The sequence below is a fragment of the Narcine bancroftii genome, chromosome 1 (assembly GCF_036971445.1).
Source record: "Narcine bancroftii isolate sNarBan1 chromosome 1, sNarBan1.hap1, whole genome shotgun sequence".
Lineage (NCBI taxonomy): Eukaryota > Metazoa > Chordata > Chondrichthyes > Torpediniformes > Narcinidae > Narcine > Narcine bancroftii.
In genome coordinates this window covers 346,810,487-346,832,798 of record NC_091469.1, presented here as the reverse complement: position 1 = coordinate 346,832,798, position 22,312 = coordinate 346,810,487, and the positions used below count along the sequence as shown (strand labels likewise).

Here is a 22,312-nt window from a genome sequence, read left to right as displayed (position 1 = left end):
CCCATCGACTTTGGCCAGTTCCTCTCTCACGCGACTGTAAGCTCCTTTACTCCACTGGAATACTGACACATTGTACTCTAGCCTCTCCTTTTCAAATTTCAAAGTCAACTCCATCATATTGTAATCACTGCCTCCTAAGGCTTCCTTTTCCTTAAGCTCTCTAATAATCTTTGCTTCATTGCACAGCATCCAATCTAGAACTGCCGATCCCCTGTATCGCGTAGGCATTCCACAAACACTTTCCTGAGGTCCTGTACCAACCTGACTTCCTCAATTTATTTCATGTGAAAATCCCCCATAGCTATCGTACGCTGTTCTTCTGATATGGCTTATATATTTCCAGTTGTATTTTGTAGTCCACATCCCGACTGTTGTTTGGGGGTCTGTATATAACTGCCATTAGTATCATTTACCTTTACCATTCCATAACTTGGCCCATAAGGACTCTACCTCTTCTAATACTATGTCCCTTCTTTTCAATGATGTAATATTGTTGCTTACTAGCAGAGACACACTGCCAACAACTACCTCCCCCAACTACCTCCCTGCCTATCCTTGCAATACACTGTGTAAACTTGCATGATCAGTTCCAAATTACATCAGTCTTTCAGGTACTACTCAGTAATGGCCACAGCATCATAGGGTCCAACTTGTAGCTGTACCACAAATCATCCACCTGGTTTCTAATGCTGCTTGCATTTAAATATAATACCTTTCGACCAATTTTTCATGTAATGTATTTCTATCATCCCTCTGGCTATTATTTTTGTCTCGCTGCCTACCTGTCATCTTCACTTTACTGCACTTTCCCCCTTCTTCAGCCCTTGCACTGGTTCCCATCCTCCTGCCAAATTAGTTTTACTCTCCCAATCTGGTATATCAAACCTGCCCACCAAGATATTGGTCCCCTTTGGGTTCAGGTGTAACCCATCCTTTTTATATACCATATAATAATAACCATATAATCATTTACAGAGCAGAAACAGGCCATGTCGGCCTTTTGAGTCCGCACTGGTTCACTGATTTTGTGCGCCCTCTTCAGGCATTGGTCCCAGTAGATCTTCATTCAATAACGATGGGCGAATTCAATGCAGGTGGAATCAGATAATAGCAAAACTATGAGCAAACAGATTGCCTTTCCAATGCTGAAAGGATTGGACAGTAGATGTGAATAATTCATTATATGTTTTCTTTAACATGATGTCATGTATGTCCACTGACAATAAATTTGAAATCTAAATCTGAAATCTGTCTTCGATATGAAGAGTTGGTTTATTGTTCAGTTGTGGTGACAGGAATACACCAGGAGAGGCTGTGATTTTAGGCAGGGAACTCACACATTGGTACTTCCAAGGATGCTTGACAACCCTACTGCAGCCTCTACTTAACTGCTAATTGGATCCTCAAGGTTTCATCTGTTCATTCAATCCCATGTTTCTCACTATCTCTAGTTTCAATTCAATTCTTAGATCTCATTCTACCTTCCTCAAAAGAGATCCCAATGATCCAAAAATCTGAAACCCTTCCCCCTGCACCAGTTTCTCAGTCACACATTTATCTGCCTGATCATACAATTTTCACCCTCATTAGCACATGGCACAGGCAGATAACCAACCTGGAGATCATACTTCTCAGCTTCCTCCCTAATTCTCTGTATTCACTCTTCAGGACCTCCTGACTTATCTTACCTATGTCATTTGTACCAATATGTACCAAGATTTCTGGCTGTTCGCCCTCTCCCCTCAGAATGTTCTGGACCTGATGTGAAACATCCCGTACCCTGGGACCAGGGAGGCAACACACCATTTGAGTGTCTTAATTAAACTCACAGAATCTCCTGTCTGTTCTTCTCACAATGAAATCTCTTATCACTATTTCCCCCTCTGCTACAGAACCATGCTCAGTGCTAGACACGTGGTTCCTAAGGTCATCCTCGGTAAGATCATCCTCTCCAATACTATCCAAAACAATAAACTGGTTGCTGAAGGGGACGGACACAGAGGTGTTCTCCACATACTACAATCAGCAATAGGTCATCAAGCTGCAGTTCCATTTCTTTAACACAGCCTCTTAGGAGCTGCATATTGGTGCACAGATGAGGATATTGGGGAGGCTTTGAGTCTCCCAGGGACCTCACATCTGACACTCGACATGAAGCATTAACCCTACAGTCATAATACCTATAACCTACATAATACCTAATCTATTAACACGACTATAACCCTGACCTCTAACTTGTTCTCACTGAAGCCACTTGAGCCAAAGTGTAATGGTATGGATTGTATGTACTCATTGGGCAGTAAAGGCATGGGCTGGCCCACCCCCTGATGATACTCTCCTCTGGCTTCTTTCCCTGTGGCCTAGGCCATAAAGGTCGAGCCACCTCTCCCTTCCCTGCACTTTCCTAGCTTGGATCCGGGCTAGCACAAGTCTTATGTACAATAAAGCCTATCGTTCCCCTCAGTCTTTGTCTTTTTAATTATTAGGTAAATTGGTAGTGACCAAAAATTTATTGTACATAAAATTTTAACGTCTCCAACTCCCGGGTGCATCGGAGCTCTTTGAGCAATGGATCAGTTGTTTTAGCAACTTTCTGGAGGTCACTGCTGGAGTGGTCGACTTGAATGAAAAGAGGCTGAAAGTCATACAGGCAAGAGTTGGCCAAAGGGTTTTCCAGGCCATCAGAAGCTGCACGACCTACACTGAGGCGATGGCTGAGTTACGGGCGTTATAAAAGCCAAAAATCAACAAGGTCTACTCCCATTACCTCCTGGCGTCTAGAAAACAGCAGCCTGGTGAGTCGGTAGAAGAGTTCGTCCGAGCCCTGATCACATTGGGAAAAGACTGTTTGGGGAATCCCATGGACCCTGTGCTGGGGGCCCAGTGCATGGAAGACCTGGTCCGGGACACTTGTGCGTCAGGTTGAGGTTGGACTACATCCGCCAACGTCTCATCAAGGAGGATCAATTCCCATTGAAACGGACAATCCAACTGGCCAGGACTTTAGACTCGGGCCAGTGCCAAGCGGAGTCAATCGCGGGCAGAAGTGGGCCTATCCAGTATGCGCTGTTGCGAAGGCCTCCATCCTGGGAGTCGGTGTTGGGGACGGCCGACCCAACCGTGGCTGCAGTGGCGCTGGAATCCTCGAGATGCAACTTCTGTGGGCAGGCAAGACATCTACGACACCTCTGGCCCGCGAAGGCAGCTACCTGCTCAGGCTGTAGGGAAAAGGGCCACTATCAATGAGTCTGCAGGTCCAGAGCCCCATCCCAAAGCAGTGCAGCGCATATGGCTGAGGAGCTTCCAATGCCAGCCATGTGGGTGGTAAGGGGGGCACCAACTTACTCACTCCTACCCCATCCTCTATGCCATGGCAGCCCTCATCAACTATGTCATTTCTGCCCCCGACGACACCACTTCCGCCTTCTTCATTGATGTTGGCAGTGTGGTCAATATGGAGGCCACCATCTTGGACATTGGGCCTCCCTATCGACGACTAAGGTGATCCACCCATCCTGGCATTGATCACCTTGAACCAAGCCAACCCTCACCCGATCATGAACTCCATGATGCAGATCGAGGTGAATGGGCATAAATTGAACTGCCTCTTCAATAATAGAAACATAGAAACATAGAAGATAGGAGCAGGAGTTTCTCATTCGACCCTTCGAGCCTGCTCCGCCATTCAACGAGATCATGGCTGATCTTAAAGTTCAGTACCCCGTCCCCGCCTTCTCTCCGTAACCTTTAATACCCTTATACTGAAGAAATATATCTAATTCCCTCTTAAATATATTTAATGAACCTGCCTCTACTGCCCTCTGTGGCAATGAATTCCACAGATTCACCACCCTCTGGGTAAAGAAATTCCTCCTCATCTCAGTCCTAAATGGTTTGCCTATTATCCTCGAACCATGGCCCCGGGTTCTGGATTTTCCCATCATTGGAAACATCCCATCTGCATCCATTCTGTCCAGTCCTGCCAGAATTTTATATGCCTCTATGAGATCCCCTCTCAATCTTCTAAACTCCAGCGAGTACAATCCCAATTTGCGCAATCTTTCCTCATAAGTCATTCCAGCCTGGTGAATCGCCTCTGCACTCCCTCCATTGCAAGAACATCCTTCCTTAGATAAGGTGACCAAAACTGCACACAATATTCCAGGTGTGGTTTCACCAAGGCCCTGTACAGCTGCAGTAAGGTATCCTTGTTCCTATAATCAAACCCTCTTGATATGAAGTCCAACATACCATTTGCCTTTTTAAACGCCTGCTGTACCTGCATGCTCGCCTTCAGAGACTGATGTACAAGTACCCCTAGGCCTCTCTGCACTTCGCCATCTCTTAACCTATTGCCATTCAAATAGTAATCTGCCCTCCGGTTTGTATTACCAAAGTGGATAACCTCACATTTATCCACATTGTAGTGCATTTGCCATGTATCTGCCCAGTCCCTCAATTTATCCAAATCACACTGGAGCTTCCTGACCCCCTCTTCCGTGCACACAACCCCTACTAGCTTAGTGTCATCTGCAAATTTGGAGATATTACATCCAATCCCCTCATCCTGATCATTAATGTAAATTGTGAACAGCTGGGGTCCCAGTACAGATCCCTGTGGCACCCCACTGGTCACCGCCTGCCACTCAGAAAATGAGCCATTTATCCCAACTCTCTGTCTTCTACCTGCCAGCCAGTTCTCAGTCCACATCAATAATTTGCCCCAATCCCATGAGCCTTGATTTTGGAAGCCAGTCATTTATGCGGGACCTTATCGAAGGCCTTTTGGAAGTCCAGGTACACCACATCGACTGGCTCTCCCCATCTATTTTACCTGTCACCATCTCAAAGAATTCCAATAGATTTGTCAAGCACGATTTACCTTTTGTAAATCCATGTTGACTCCGTCCGATCCCTTCTCTGCTAGTCATATGCTCCGCTATTACATCCTTAATAATGGATTCCATCATTTTGCCCACTACTGATGTAAGGCTCACCGGCCGATAATTCCCCGCTTTTTCTCTACCCCCCTTTTTAAATAGTGGGGTAACATTAGCTACCCCCCAATCCATGGGTACTGATCCTGAGTCTTTCGAGTTCTGGAAAATAATTTTTAAAGCATCTGCTATCTGAATGGCCACTTCCTTGAGTACCCTAGGATGTAGATTATCAGGCCCTTGGGATTTATCTGCCTTCAATCCCATCAATTTCCCCAAGACCATGTCCTTAGAGATACTGATTTCTTTCAGTTCCTCTCTTGCATTAGTCTCTATGTTTCCCAGCAGCCTTGGGAGGTTATTTGTATCCTCTCTTGTAAAAACAGAACTAAAGTAAGAATTTAATTGGTCTGCCATTTCCTTATTCCCCATTATATATTCCCCTGATTCCGACTGCAAAGGACCTACTCTGGATTTCACCAATCTTTTCAGTACAATGGCAGTACTGAAAGTTTTATCCATTCCGAGGTGGCCTGTAGACTCTCAATCCCCACTTGGCCGATTACTAGATCGGTGTCGATGACAGCAAAAGACCAGCAGACTCATATTGTGGGTACTGTGTGGCCTCTCTGATGGTGGGGGGGGGGGGGGGGAGGAATGTTATAATGACTTCTTGTTGTTGATCACGCACCAGCTCTGCATACCGATCCTCCTGGGCATCGACTTCCAGAGTCAGTTCAGGAGTGTGATGATGACGTTCAGGGGTCCCCAACCACCACTCACCATTTTCAACCCACAGCTTATGGGACACCCCCAATAATCGAGCACCAGCCTCTGGCATCGACCTGCAGCCTCACCACCCTGCGGATGGCCCCACCGTCACTATTTGTGAACCTCACCCCGGACTGTAAACCGATCGCCACCAAAAGCAGGCGCTACAGCACTGAGGATATGGCATTCATCCAGGCCGAGTTTCAGCAGTTCTTGGCAGAGGGGATCATTGCCCTTAGCTCCAGCACCTGGAGGGCACAGGTGCTCATGGTCAGAGGGGCAGGCAAATCCCAGATTGTGATTGACTATAGTCAAACTATCAACTGCTCCATCCAGTTGGATGCATACCCTCTACACCGGATAGCACAATACAGAGTCTTTTCGATCACTGACCTCAAGTCGGCTTACCATCAACTCACCCTTCGCCCGAGCAATCGGCTCTATATGGGCTTTGAGGCCAATGGCAAACTTTTTCACTTCCTGCGGGTGCTTTTCAGTGTTACTAATGGAGTTTCTGCTTTTCAGAGGGTTATGGATCAGATGGTGCAGGAGCACAAGCTGATGAAGATGCTCCCATACCTTGATAATGTCACCATCTGTGGCCATGACCAGCAGAACCATGACTCGAACCTCGCAAAGTTCTTAAATATGGCCAAGTCTCTCAACTTGATGTACAATAACGACAAGTGCCTGTTCAACACAGACCACCTGGCCCTTCTCGGTTGCATTTTGGCACATGGTGTCATTGCCCCGGACCCCAACTGCATGCGACCTCTTATGGAGCTCCCATTCCCAAATACCCTAAAGGCACTGAAGAGGTTCCTGGGGCTGTTTGCCTATTGTGCACAATGGGTGCCCAATTACGCCGATAAAGCCAACCCCAGATTAAGTCCACAACCTTCCCATTATCGGCAGAAGCCCAAGCTGCATTTCACCAAATATGAGGAGAACATCCTAAAAACAATGATTCTGCCGTGGACGAGTCCGTCCCATTTCAGGTGGAGAGCGATGCCTCTGATTGCGCACTGGCCGCCACTCTTAACCAGACAGGAATGCCAGTTGCATTTTTCTCCCGCACCCTGCACAGTCCTGAGGTTCGTCATTCTTCGGTCGAGAAGGACGCACAAGCGATTATTGAGTCAGTGCACCACTGGTGACATTACATGGCCAGTAAACGTTTTACCCTGCTGACAGACCAGAGGGCCGTGGCCTTCATGTTTAATACTAAACAGCAGGGTAAAATAAAAAATGACAAGATTCTTACATGGAGGTTCGAGCTCTACACCTATAATTACGACATCTTGTACTGACCAGATAAACTCAAAGATCCCCCAGATGCCCTATCCCGGGGGACGTGTGCCAGCGCACATTCTGACCATCCACAGACACTTCACCACAGTCTGTGCCAACCCAAAGCCACAAGGTTATACCACTTCATCAAGACTCAGAACCTTCATTGAGGATGTCAGGTCCGTGACCAGACACTACTAGATCTGTACTGAATGTAGGCTGCAGTTCTACCGACCCAAAAAGGCACATCTCATTAAGGCCACACACCCTTTTGAACAGCCCAGTGTTGATTTCAAGGGCCCCCTACCCACTGCAAATAGGAATGCCTACTTCTTGACAGTGGTGGATGAGTTCTCCATGTTCCCTTTTGCCATTCCCTGCCCGGATAGGACCTCAGGGATGGTAATCAAGGTGTTGCACAGCATCTTCACCCTGTTCGGGTATGCCGATTATATCCACAGTGATCAGGGGTCCTCATTCATGAGGGAGGAGCTGCGACAATACTTCCTGGCCAGAGGCATAGCCACCAGCAGGACCTCCAGCTATAATCCCAGGGGTTATGGCTAGGTGGAAAGGGAGAACGTCACCGTCTGGAAGGTGGTGCTCCTGGCCCTTAGGTCCAAAAACATGCCGATATCCTGCTGGCAGGACGTTTTGCCCGAAGCGCTCCATGCCATCCGATTGCTCCTGTGCACTGCAACTAACACCACCCCGCATGAAAGCTTGTTTGCTTTCCAGAGGAGATCGGCAAATGGTTCCTCCATTTCTCCTTGGCTGGCAACCCCAGGGCCAGTCCTTTTACGGAGGGGCCATAAGACCGATCCACTGGTGGAAGTGGTACACCTCATACACACCAATGTTCAATACACATTTGTGAGATACCCCGATGGCCATGAGGACTCTATGCCTATCCAAGACCTGGTGAGGGCTGGAGATCGCAAACCTGCCCTGACTGCCACCGACCATCCCACGGAGCAGACCACCCCATACGGGAGTGCGATACTAGAGTTCGAGCTGCCCATCTCTAGGAGTCGGTCCTCCGGGAGATATCAAACTCCCTTTCCCCCTGGGAGCCCACAATCATCACCCCGACCCAGACTGCTCCCCCCCTGCCCCCCGGGACCGCTTCCCCTTCCGAACAGCAGAGCATGGGCACGCTTGCCCTCCTGTCGGTCCCGCAGAAGGAGGAAGTCGCCGGTGTGACTGAACCTCTAGTTGGACAATTTTTTTTTGTTGTGTATTGTCTGTGGGTTCCACCTCGAAAAGATGGGGGGGCGGTTCTATTTAAAAAGAGGGGGTGAATGTAATGGTATGGATGTATATATTCATTGGCCGGTAAAGGCACGGGCTGGCCCGCCACCTGATGACACTCTCCCCTGGACTCCTCCCCTGTGGCCTAGGCCATATACTTCCCTATTTTGGATCATGGCCAGCTCAAGTCTTATGTACAATAAAGCCTTTTGTTCCCCTCAGTCTTTGTAATTATTGGAGCAACTGGTAGTGCCCAACACAAAGCCTTACCACCCTTCCTCACACCCCCCTGCCTCATACCACTCCGATGAAGACCACTCCATTGATGACCACCCCGCTAAATGGTTCCTCACTTTTATGGCCATTTTTTACAGGTCACCTGTTGGAACCTCCACCAGTCACCTGTCTGCCTGCTCCAACTAACTTTTAAACACTTTCTGGATGTTTGAAACAGGTCCCCTTCTCAAGGGTAGAAGATTAGACACTCTCTTGTTAGTGATGCTTATTGCTTAGCACATGTGATATGGAATTTTATCATCTACCCTATGAAAAGACATTATCATCATGAAAAATCTCTGCCAGGTCAATGTCTACCCTCCTTTGTTCCAAGGAGAACAGTCCACATTTTCTGTTTAATCAAATCCTTCATCCCTGATTAATATCCTGGTAAATCTTCTCTGAGCATTTGACAAAATATCCAATAAGAAGTGTGCATAATTATTCAAAAACACCAACCAAGGTCTAATTAGAGACTTTTAAAAGGTATGCATATTTTACAGATTAGCTTTAATAACTATCTCATCAACCACATTTGCCAAATGTAAGGATTTGTGTAGATGGACAAAAGGTCTCTGATTATTTAGGTTTCTCAATAATAAAAAAAAGTCACCTTGCACATCAATAACAATAAAATGTTTCCCTTTATCCTTTTCTTTTTTTGATCGCCATGTTTCATTCCTTTTTTTCACCTCATCATTGTTTTGTCATGATGGCAACAGCTATCTTCTCCACAATCAATTGTCAACAAACACGCTCCTCCCTAAACCACATCCAGATCATTTGTAAGAAATAAATGAGTTAAGAATCCAAACTGGTCTGTGAAGCACAAGATCTGCACCTCCCTCTGTCAGAGAAATATTCACCCATCAAACTTCATCGCTCCCTGTCTCTGAGCCAGATCTATCTCCATAGCAATGTCTCCAGTGTAGCACGTAATTGAATAACACCTACAACATCTGTAGCACAATGGGTTATTTCAAACTCCTGTGTTTTTTTTTCATCAAGTAACTCAGTCAAGTTACTGTGACACAATTTGTTTTCAACTGATCTGATTTGATGCCAGCCTTTCCAAACAAAAGCTCATTTAGCCCTAGTTCTAGTAACTTTCAATAACTTTCCATTTCCAACTGCTCTCCTTAGTTTTTTTGGTTTATTCATCATTTTGCTTTTGATATATGACATAAGGGAAACGAAAGCATGCTGGTTAAATTATTGGATTAAGAAAATGAATCTCTGAAGCATTAATCCAGAGGTATGAGATTAAGTCACAAAAGGCAGCTGGCGAATTCAAATGTAATGAATGTGGATTTTTAAAATAATTCTAGTCTCAGTTTTAGTAACTGTGAAAATATTTAAATATGTTTCAAGAACCCAGCTCTTACAGAGAGAAGGAAGTCTGCCATCACACCTTTATGTGACATCAGACCCACCAATGTGTTAGATAGCTCTCTGTAAAGCCGCTTCCTTAGATCAGAGACAATCAAGAGAGACAACAAATTAAAGTACCTCCCTGAGGCTTTCCTTCCTTAACTGTAACTGCTGTAGTAGACTTCCTTGTCCTTGTATCCCCAACAGAGCAGGGTTTTCCTCTTCCTCTTCACCTGCACCTGCCGTTGGATGGGCTGTTCAACTGCAGGTCTGGACCCCTGCTGACATCGGGCTGATTTCCTCGGCATGACACTGATTGGGTCCCGTTCTCACCCCACCCCCCTGTCCAGACCTGCTCCAACAGATTGCGCACACTCGTATTTCTGCACATGCCTGGGAGCCCCGTCGGTCGCATAGGTGCATCTTCAGATGCACCACTGCAAACCACTAAGATATCGGCCATGTTAGCGGGTTCACGCGAACTGGCAGAGGACATCACTAAATGCCACTCGGCTGCCTTGTCCGTGCCCCTGGCAACATGGGCGCGCGTTTCCGACTCAGTCGAGTGGGTAACAGAGCCAGCGCCATCTTGTGGAAGCAAGACAGGCACCGGTGTTATAGCCTTCCAGGAGTTCATTGAGGCTTGGAAGTTGGTTCAATCAATTGTGTGGCTTCTTTCTGGTGAGTAGGCCTCAATTCCTCAGCATTTTTAAAAGGTCATTTCTTTTGTAATTGAGTCTTAGCCTTCTTCACATTTGTAGCCATTGTCTATCTTCGATCTTCAGATATCTTCAAAAACTTTTTAAAATCTTTCCTGGCTTCATAATTCAGGCATTAAATAGTTCAGATGGGGGTAGGTAGTTTTACATGTCTTCTTCCTATGCCATCTTGCCACGTCCTCTCTAAGCCAACATCTCTAGCAAGGATGTCCAGATTCCACTCAGTCAGTCAAATTACTCTTAAGCCCAACACCAGTCCATTCTGAGGATACTCATGGGGAGGGGAGGAGGGGAGAATCACTTATTAAATAGACAAAGAGACTGATTCAAGTATGTTCTCAAAACTTCCCTGAAAAAGATGCATTTTCCCCACTCACTCCTTCCAATCCATTCTCCTTAACCTTTGCAGAAGAAAACAATGGGATGGCAGGGGAAAATATTGAGGTAATGTGTCAGGAGAGCAGAGGTCCTGTATGAACAGCAGAATCATAAACTACTCACTCATGCCATAAGGCACTTCCCATCACATCTGGGAAACGGTCTGTGGTTTCCCCATTAACCTCATCAGTCACTTCACATCCCTTGGAATTGGAATGGAATCAAATCGCCAGTTTCATTAGCTCATTATTTCTTACTTATGAAATTCTTTAAAAGAAATTAAATCAAAGCACATGTGACAATGTAGTGTGTTTAATACCACTGACAGGATCAATTTCAAAGCAAATAAACTTGATAACAATTTGTTTCTTTCAGAGATACTGATCAACAGATTAGATTAGGTAAAAGCACAAAAACTGGAGAAGCTCAGCAGGTCAAACCGTGTCCTTTATGTAGCAATAATAAAGATACAGAACTGACGTTTTGGGCTTAAGATCTTCATCAAAGTCTGAGAAAGTGTCTGAAACATCAATTCTGTATCTTTACCGTTGCTACATAATGGACACAGTTTGACCTGCTGAGCTTCTCCAGCTTTTTGTGTTGTTAGTTCAACAGATTTACAGATTTTTATAGATTTTTGAGATTTACAACAGAGTGGATTAGATTCCAATCTGTCATAGTAATATAATAACTGAGATTATTTAAAGATGCAGGTAATCTAACAGTTAGGACATTAATATTGGTCATGTCAAAATGAATATAACCTCAGTGCAAAGGTAGATAAGGGTTCACTCCTTGAAGGGTCTAATAGCCCTCGTGAGGGTGCAGAGAAGGTCTGCAAGGATGCTGTTGGGGCTTGAAAATTATAATAATGAAGATAATCTTTCTTGTTTAGATTGTGCTCTTTTCAATGGGCTGAGGGGATGTTTAATTGAGCATTAAAATATTATGGGTGACCCAAGTAGGGAAACCAGAAACATCTATTTCAGCAACAAAAGACCAAAGGTTTGTAATAGATCAGAGGGGAGCTAAGGAAAAAATCTGTTTCACTCAAAAAGTGATGAGGTTCTCAAACTCTTTGCATGAAAGCCATGCATTTTAATACTTAAAATGTTACAACACACGTGACTCTGTTCCAAGAACTGGGAAGGAAGATAAGCCTTTAATTTATCTTTGATGGCATGCACAAAACGTGCTGAACTTCCTCCTTCTGTCCTGTCAATATTTATGATTCTAAAATTGTTAAACTCTGGTGGAACCAGACTGAAACAAAACGATTTTGATCTGAATCTTTATCATTTGTTTGCAATGGGGTCAATGTTATCACTTTGACAATGCGACATGATGGGAAGTATTAAAGAATCATGGAGTAATTATGTAGTCAGTTCAGTTTAAGAGAGAAAAAAATCCTAGCAAGCCGGGCATGAATACCTTATATTTGATACATTTTTATTCATAAATTTCATCCAACACAATGTAATTGGCTATTTTGTCTGCTTTTTAGCAGTCTCCAGGCTTTATTAAAGACATGTTTCCCAGCAAAATTAATATCTGGTGAAATAGGTTGTCAAGGGTAATGGGTTGAAAAATATTGCTGAAATCAGCCACTTAAAATCATATGTTCTATCTAGTACAATATTTATTCCGAATGCAGTCAGGCAGAATAAAACCCTTAGCTGCTGGCAGTCAGTCACTCTCTTCATATGGTTTGCTTCAGCCCAACTCCCTCTGCACTAACTTGTTACACCGGAAATAGATTTTATATTCCAAACTCTGGGTGACCTCAAGATTCACATGGCCACTTGATTTTAATTTGCTATCCATGCTGTGAACTTACCTTCGATGATTGGTTCCAATTTTGTTATCTCACCATTCATTTATTCAATTACAGTGTACTTATGCCGGTATGTTTTAACCAGCTCACTTACTCCACATTTATTATTACCATCATCGCTGCCATTCGAGCAATTCTTCAACTGTGATTAGATTTTTTTGGCCTTTTTTTGGGGTGTCTGCTGGTGGGAAGGAACTTATTTCATCACTGAGATAACTGCCCTGCTCCCCTATCCTGTCCACCTGTTATGAAAATGAGAGTCTTTCTGAGATTGCACAGAGATTTAGTGGACTTTATTCAGTGTACTATGCACACTTTTGGACTCCACACCTACAGAAGGATATTCATGCCTTGTGTCTCATGCACCATAGATTGATTTTTGTGGGAGCGTGCTTCATTCTGTGAGAAAAGAAGGTGCCACTTTGACCTCTGTTAAGCAGTGTGTAGAAGAATGGAGATAATTTCATTGAAACATTCTAGATTTTGAGAAGGATTATCAGGATGGATGCTGAAACTCTCCTCTGTCTGAACGGTCTCAGACTGGAACTAGAAATAGGAATCTTTATTGGCTATATTGGATTGAGATGAAGGTAAATATATTTCCACAGAGAACTGTTGATGAACAGCAGTAAAGCACATTTGAGTGTGAACATTTTTCACAATAAGGGAAGCAGAGGACATGAGGATTACAAAATGTTATACTAATGAACAAAGAGGTCAGTTCAAAGAATCAAATTGCTTCCTCCTCATTCTATTTCTGATGTTTTATACTCCTAAACATAACATTAGAGAATATAGGGGACAGACACAAAAACATACCTGCGACATAAGGTAAGATAGGATTCAATTGATTAGCAAGAATACTGAACTTCGCATGCCCAGAGTAATACTTGTATCAGATAATCATGGGAACACCAACAATTTGTTTCAAAAGCCGGTATACTACACTTGTTAATACAAGGCAAAACATGATCTCTAAAGGGACCTTACACTTGTTCAGAAGAAACAATGAGACACTAAATTTTTTTTGTCAGGTCAATGGTTCCTACCTCACTGCATTCCATGATCACATCTATGCCTCTGGCTCCGTTTCAGAAAAGAGTGGTCATATTTTCTTGACTCCTTTGTCTTGTCACCTTCCCTTGATCAGCGACTTGCTGGTGAGACTTGCTGCAGTGTTCACGGTTAACTGGGATTACATGGATGTGTCTCACCTCTCAAAAAGATCCAGTTGAGGATTTTAATTACAATTGGGGAGTTGAGACAGGTGAGAAATGAAAATTATGTTTCTTTTCTATCAGCAAATTGCTTCTTACTAGCAATGCCTTTGTTTCCAGTGGGATAGATGTGCCATTGCATTTCATCTTTGCCATTATGAAAATTCTCCTTGACTTTATGCCTCTTATATTTCTCTCAATCCCATTTTTGCTGCTTGCACATTTTTCTTCATTTATTTATTCAATCTTCTGCAATTATACTTTCCAGAAATGTGAGCATAAGGGTTGTGCTCTAATGGATGAGTGGTCTTCAAGCACTATTCACATTTGTCATTTGCGTCAACCATATCTCATTATCCACATTTTATTCTAATTTAACTTCAGTCCAATAAATTTACCATCTAAATTATAGATAGTAATTTAAAAATGTATTTAATATGTGGTACTACATCATAATTCACAATCTTCTGCCACATTCATTGAAGCTAAATGTTCAAATCAAATCATCGAGTTATTATTGCACACAAACAAACTGCTATATGTGCTATGGAAACTATCTTTCTTTTGACACATCCATCCCAGATGATTTTTATTCATTTATTATTTGCTGGTATCACTAATAAGGGTTGCAATTATTGTTCATCATCTTTACATTTGACAAGGTGTTAGTGAGCCACCTTCTTGAACCACTGGTGGAGGTTAATGGGGACAGGCAGAATAATAGTTTGGCACTGAATAGATGGGTCTGCTTCTCTGCTGTAGTGTTTTATTCTGTAGTTCACTACTGCTCATGTAATGGATCTACTTCCACATTTAACCATAGGGTATAATTTTCCTTTCATTAAAATTGGGTCAACCTATGTACACGTATAATATGGACTGCTGTTTTGTCCTGACTGATTGATCTCAGACGCGTTTAATTTGAAATTTTGGAAATACAATTCATTGAAATTAATGATGCAACATATTCAAAATGAAGGCTCTTAAGCCCTGAAGATAAGTTGTTATCTGTCAGATGAGTTTAATGCCACATGGAGTGCAACTATAGTAACATTGTGGCGGTGATTAAATTGCTTCTCTTTTTATCCAGGATCCAGAAAGCTGGATTAAGGATCTAGAAACATAAGTTCATATCCCCTCAAACCTGCAAAACATTTTAAATGCAGTTAATTAAATAATATGGTGAAGGGAGATGGAACCTGTTTTCATGAAAATAATAGATTGTCATGAAAAACCCATTTGGGAAGAAATTCTGCTCTCATGTCTGGTCAATATATAATTGTAGGCCCATTAATGTAGCCCATTCATGTCCCTCTGAGATGATCACTAAGTTCAATGGGTAGGAAGTGGACAATATATATCAACCTGCCAATTATATTCAAATTCTGTGATTAAATAAATAAAAACTTGGGAATGATGAATGTGAGATGATAATCACTAATTAAAAAAAATGTTTTACCAAGAAAGTTATTATAATGTACATCTTGCCATGGAGGTGAGAAGAATAAAAGAAAGATTTGTTAGAATAAATTAGGCATGGTGGGACGAGCCTTGTGAACTACTTAGATTGAAGGGCCTGTTTTTTGCTTAAAATTCTTTGCAGTAATTCTATATAATTAATACCACATTTCAGGAATGGTTCTTCCATACAGCTGTTGTACAAAAACAGTCTCTTTTCTTAAAGAAAGCATTGCTCTTGTAAATAAAATACACAATGCAATTATCTGTGTCTTCTCATTTCTCCACAATTAAAGTGTTAGGCAGGTGAATGGATGAATGACTTAGAGTTACATGGCTACATTATAATTAGTTTAAGTTCTGGAGCGAAGGTGGAAAAAAAAGCTAAGAACAAAACAAAGGGAAGGGGAAAAAAAAGACTCCACACACCTCTCATGCAAACTGTTCTCCCTTCTGCCATCTGGTAGGAGATACCAGATTGGGCAACAGATTTTTCCCCCAAGCCATCAGACTCCTGAACTCCCAGAACCTTTGGGGATAGGACCCCATGAACTAATACTGCATACGCCTTAATATTTCAATGTGTTTAACTTCTATTCTAACTTATATTTATGTAAATATGCTCCAGGTTCCTGGAGAAACCCTATCTCATCTTTACCATGTGAGCATGGTATAAATAATAAATAAAAGTGACTTGTCTTGAAAAATCAAGACAGTCTTTAGATTAGGGATTTGTCAATATTGAAACTGGGGTGGAAAGATGGCATTATAAGGTATAAGTTGTTATCAAGGTGACCCAAAAATTAGATATATGGTTCACAGTGAGGAGGAAACCAGGAAATATAGATTTGAGTAGAAGAATGAGAAATTAAATTTAATTCTGAAAAGTGTGAGGTAATACAGTGGGGAAGTGTAAAATCAGCTATGGGATATTGAGTAAGTGAAATAATATTGAGTGCTATGGAAGACCAGGAAATCTTGGAATGTATATCAACAAATCCTTAAAGACATGAATAAATTGGTTAAAAAGTGATATGGGATACTTGTTTTTAATCAACAAGGCATACACTATACTTTTTTAAAAAAGAATGAGGCTGTGCAGAACTCCATGTGGCACTAGTTAGGTCATAGCTTAATTATTGTGTACTGCTCTGAACTTCATCACAAGAAAGATGACATTCGACATGAGATGGGAAAAGGAGGTTGATGAGGATCTTGCTAGAAATGGAAAAAAGTTAGGATTGAAATAAATGTGCATAGGCTGGATTGTTCTCCTTGGGGAAAAAGGATGTGATGAAGAGACTGAGATTAGTTTAAAATTATTGAAAACTTAAACAGAATAATAAGGAAGAAGCTATTTCCTTTAATATTTCAGAAAGCATAAAGAACTCTGGTTTAGCATCAGAACCAAAATGTAGATCTCCTGACACATCACTTCATCAGTAGTTACTGGAGCAGCAGCCTTGATATTGATGCTCAAGTCTTTGGCAGCTGTGAACTGGCTTTGTCTCCGAAATGAAATATGAACTTGTGAAACCACAATGGAAGAGGCCATCAATCCTTTGGGTGCCAGTGATGATTCAAAGCTTCATGCGAAAACAATATGGGTCATTGCTATTCTTTGAGGAAGCTTTCTTTTCTTTTAAAAACATTTTTTATTAATTTTAATATAGTGTACCATGTTGTGAGTGATCGCAGCACAGAGACTGAAGTGGCAGGCTATGTGCTCAGATATCACAACTAACTTGTTTTATTTGAATCATGCGCGCAGCCTTTAAGCAAGACTCTGTTCCGTCCCTTACGCACCAGTGCTCATGTCACAATTACACAAGCGCATATCCACCCTTCTGGTCTGTACCAGAAGAGACAGTCCTGCAACTCCATCCTTACCGTGGCTGCACCTCTGCCCACGTGTAACAAACGGGGCCAGTTCAGCACTGCAATCATGTGCGACGTCTCAATATAACATATCTCTATATAATTCAATAATTAACTCCTGCCATATCAGATTTCTCTTTTTGGTGTAGATCTGAGATTGGAACTTTTTTTTTGCTTTCAACTTGGCCATGCCCTAAAGTTAGACAATTTGGTTAGGGGTAGGTATTTTTCTGGAATGAACTCCCACAGGATCTGAAGTTATTTTTATTGAGTAATTAGTAAGGTTATAAGGACCAAAACTAAAATTAAATATGTATCAAACTGAATTTGTGTTAATTGCTTTAGCAGTTTCTAGGAAGTCAAAAATAGATTAGCTATGGAAACTACTTTGTGGTTGTACACCATTATAAAATATTACTTATAATTTGTGAGATAAATATCATGTTTTTGCAGAAAATATGACACCCATATTTACAAAATTTGGGTTTGCATGTTTAATAGAATATCTGAAGACCTCACTTCTTGGTAAGCTCCAGTATAGACTTTATAATATAAATGTTTTATTTTCTTGGCATCCTCTGGCTTTTCATTTTTTTTCTTTCTTCTTTTCCTTTATTCTAGGCATTGCGGGAAGGGGATGTGGGAGGGTGGGTTGGTAGTGTGGGATTATATATACCACATGTATAAATTTTTTTAATGATTTCTGGAATTGAATATAATGTAATTATTATTGTAGTTTGAAATTTATAAATAAAGTAATAAAAAAAGCTTTATTTTCTTTTTAAATATTTTTATTAATTTTAATATAAAGCATATACAGATAAGATAATTCAATAAATTGATATAGATAATTATATAGAATTAATAAAAGATTCAATGTATCATAAACATATATAAGTTGTAAATCGTTCAAATAATTTAGATATATATATTAATAACAAAGAGGAAAGAGAAAAATAATAAAAAAAAGAAGCTTTCTATATGACTCTGCTTCTATCAAATGTAATATATATTTAGGTTGGGAAGCATTGGTTTCTTAAGGTCTTCTTCCTGTCTGTTTTGATGTTCTTAATGAGCAAACATATGAAATATTCTTAGAATTAAAGCAGTTTGCTTTGATGGTCTCCTTTGAGCTTTGTATTCGACAGTCTAATTGGAAGACAGTGTTTTCCTACTCAGACCACCACCTTGTCCAGTTATTCACAATATAAGATGATACAGAAGATATTGATCAAGTTGTGGTATGAAGGAGCTTTGACTTTATTTCAACATTTATTTTGTATGCTATTAATTGGGGTGTTTTCTTGCACTCCCCTGCATACTATAACATTTAATGAACATGGTTTAGAGTAGCATTTGGCATAACGCTGTTTCAGCTCCAGTGATCGGGACCCGGGGTTCAAATCCCATGCTGTCTGTTAGGAATTTGTATGTTCTCTCTGTGTCTGCATGGGTTTTCACTGGGGGCTCCAGTTTCCTCCAACTGTTCAAAAACAAACATACTGGGGTTTGTAGGTCATTTGGGTGTAATTGGGCACTACGGGCTCATGGGTCAAAAGGGGCTGTTTACAGTGCTGTATGTCTAAATTTAAATTTTTAAAAATTAAATTTAAATTTATAAATTTATAATGAATGAATAAGTGACAATATTGACTGTTTTTCTCAGGTTCCTTTGTGCTTCAAATAACAGCCACGGATGCCGATGATCCTACATATGGCAACAGCGCAAGGGTGGTGTACAGTATCCTGCAGGGACAACCTTACTTTTCCGTGGATCCCAAAACCGGTAAATAGTTTCAACTAAAGGATGGATTTCACTTGCAATTTTTCTTATTAATGCTCTTATGAATAATACAAGTTAAAAAAAAACCCAGTACCCAGCACCCATGGGGATTGGTAGATGTCAGATAAGTGTATTTGCCAGTTGCTTGAGATTGCGTGTTGCATGATTGGCGAGCTAACCGCTAAAGGGGTGCCAATTTTAAACTTCCATACTTTTTACCTGTTTATTTTTAATGATTTTTTTTATTTTTTGCCAATTGCTTGAGGCTGCCAGTTGCTTGAACTCCAGATAACAGGGATTTTACTGTACTGTCTTGTCTCTGAGTCACTCCATTCTGAGTTTCCATTTTACTTTTGAGAGATGAGCACACAATCTGAACTGACATTGGGAGTGGGTTAATGAGGTGAGCTGCTGATTAGAATGTGTCTCATTTCAGAGTTCCTGCTGGCCCAAAGAGCTGGATGTAAAAATTTGATTGGACTATCTTGACATTTACCCACAGGTGTCCAGGCTAAGCATTAATTCTCAACCATCATCACTGAATGAACTTAATTGCTGTTTATCAGACCTTGGTGTGTGCACATTAGTTACTACATTTCCTACATAACAATCATGACTTTGTTTTAAAATAATAGTGAAAAGATGGCACGGGGTACACCTCCATCACAGTCTAGCAGTGTCATGGCTTGGCAACCCAAATTGAGTCCTGATCTCTAAAGTTGATTTTTGGAATTTGCAATTTCACCATGTGACCAAGTGAGTTTCTCATAGTTGCACTTTACATATTGTAAAAAAAATGTGCAGGTCAGTATGTGAGTTGCCTGGTGGATGATATGCCTGGTGGTGGATATGCAATAGAAAATTGAGAATGGCAATGATCTTTCAGTTGTACACAAAATGCATCATGTGGCAGTAGCTTTCATTAAAAGAAGGCTGTTTATCAGTGAAGAGTTATCTTTCAAACCCTCTCCAAACACCAATGCACCACAAACTACCAGGTAGACATTTTTCTTTTGTGCACGTCTCGGTTCTGAGTAAATTGCCAGATCACCCATGACTCATACTGGTTGTGGGCTTGTACTTGTGGTCTTTAATTGGCTTATGAGGCACACAATAATTGTAAATGTTGGAATTTTGTGTGAACAGAAAGAAGCTAGAGGGGCCCAGCAGTTCATGAAACATTCATGGAGACCAAGGAGGCAAGGAGAGGGGCTGAGGAGGGGACCAAGAGGGGATAGAGTACCAGGACAGTATTTGATTACATCTTGTCCCCTTCCCAACCCTCCTTTCCTGCTTTTTATATTTGATGTCTCCCGTTCCAATTTTGTTCTTGATAAAGGGACCTGACGTGAAATATTGACTGACCGAGGCTACCTGACTCCAGCTTCACTTTGGTCACTTGACTTGTATCTTGGCTTGTGTATTGCTTAGCACCACCATTTCAGTTTGATTTCCTGCCAGTGATTAATACCAGGGAGAATACTGCTGAGACAATAGGCTTTCCCATGAAGTGGCATGCCAATCACTAAAGTGGGTTCTTTGCATGTGGAATGGTTATTTCAGCCCACGCAAGAACTATGAAAGATTCTGCTCTTTTGAGGACTCCAATAAAGTGGTCAAACATAATATCCCTCTCACAAAGCCAAATTGATTTTGCCTGATTATCTTGAATTTCAATAAACTTGAATGATTAGCAAACTCACATGACTTAATAGAATAAAACCTCAACCTCTTCCTTTCAGCACCTCCTCCACCAAGGCACCCAAAAACTTTTTGTTGTGCTGTACCATTCTTCAGAATTCCCCCAATTAGATTAGTTTCCTGCACTTGGCCATCACCAGCCACCGTTCACCTCCCCTTTAAAATTGGCAGGCATATATTAAGAGGAGAAGGTAAGCTTGATCTTCAGTTGGTCATTGACAATACCAGCCTCCTACTGGTTCTAGCAGCACACTTCAAAGAAGCAGGCAACATACAATTGGCATGTTGCCTGCAGTACAATCAATGAACTCAAACTTATCTTGCATATTGATTTACACAACCACTTTCAGTGTTGATGCCCATGTTTCTTTTTACTTTTTTAATGATACAGCACTGTAGAAGGCCCTTCTGCCCCATGAAAACTGTTCAGCTCAATTATGCCTAATTAACCTACCAACTCTGTGTGTTTTTTGAGGGTGGGAGCACCTGGAAAAAATCCAGACAGGTAATGGGGAGAAGATAGAATGGCAAGTTCAAACTATAATAGTGTTATGCTAACGGTGGCACCATCTCACTTTCCTCTCACCAACAAGGATTTTTTTTTACTTTGTCCTGCTTTGGCAATAAAGAGAATCCTCACTTATGTTTAGGATGATTGGAGAGAGAAAAAATAATCCAAGTTTCTTTGTTAATGGGTAATCTCTCAAGACGTACAAATGAAAAATCACCACTTTACTATTCTTGGACCCTATCCAAGCACGTCACCATCAGATAAGTTAATGTAAGACAATGAATGTATATTTTATGTTTCATCATTTTAAAAGGAAAATGTTCACAAAACTGAGACAGAAAATTGTTATTTTCATCTCTCTGAACTTCTCATCAGTAAAACCAATATCTGACAGCAAAATCATTCTTAAGAATTGGAAAAAAAAACATATAAATATTGAGCGACTGCGCAATATGCCACAAATTAAGGTTTTGAATGCATCGATGCAGCTATCCTTTTGCACAATTTTCTTCTGCTGTCACTTTGTACAGGAGAATATTATCTTTCACTCTCGTCAGAGACTGAGATCGGAGATAATAGACATGCTGAAGTAGTCTCTTCCCTAAATACAGAGCTTTTAACACTTTGAAACCAGTGTATTTCAGATCACCCAACACTCCTTTTGAGGGAGCAGAAGGATGTCTGTTGGACTAGCACTTGGAGCTATTGCTGTGGAATTGTTGGCGACAGCTTCCAGTTATCTTTTTTTGGAGTCCATTTATACTGTTAGTTTGAGGTTTTAGATGGGCAAATGAGACTAGCTGTGGGGGATTCATTGTTGTCCAGCTGCTTGTTGGTAAGTCTGTTTTTATTGTTTAAGTTGTTGTTCTGCATTGGGTATTGTGTGCACCATGGTTGTATGTGTTCAATTAGACAAATAACTTAACTTGAAAGAAGT

The 22,312-nt window shown here is 41.5% G+C and overlaps 1 protein-coding gene across 4 annotated transcripts in view; it reads left to right on the top strand.

Moving 5' to 3' along the window:
* Positions 1–22,312, top strand: part of LOC138749263 (cadherin-12-like) — a 352,525-nt gene that overhangs the window by 58,666 nt on the left and 271,547 nt on the right. For all 4 annotated transcript variants that reach the window (XM_069910439.1, XM_069910443.1, XM_069910449.1 and 1 more), the window contains exon 4: positions 19,047–19,166. In XM_069910439.1, the coding sequence (XP_069766540.1) occupies positions 19,047–19,166 (120 nt within the window). The remainder of the gene's footprint in view (positions 1–19,046; positions 19,167–22,312) is intronic.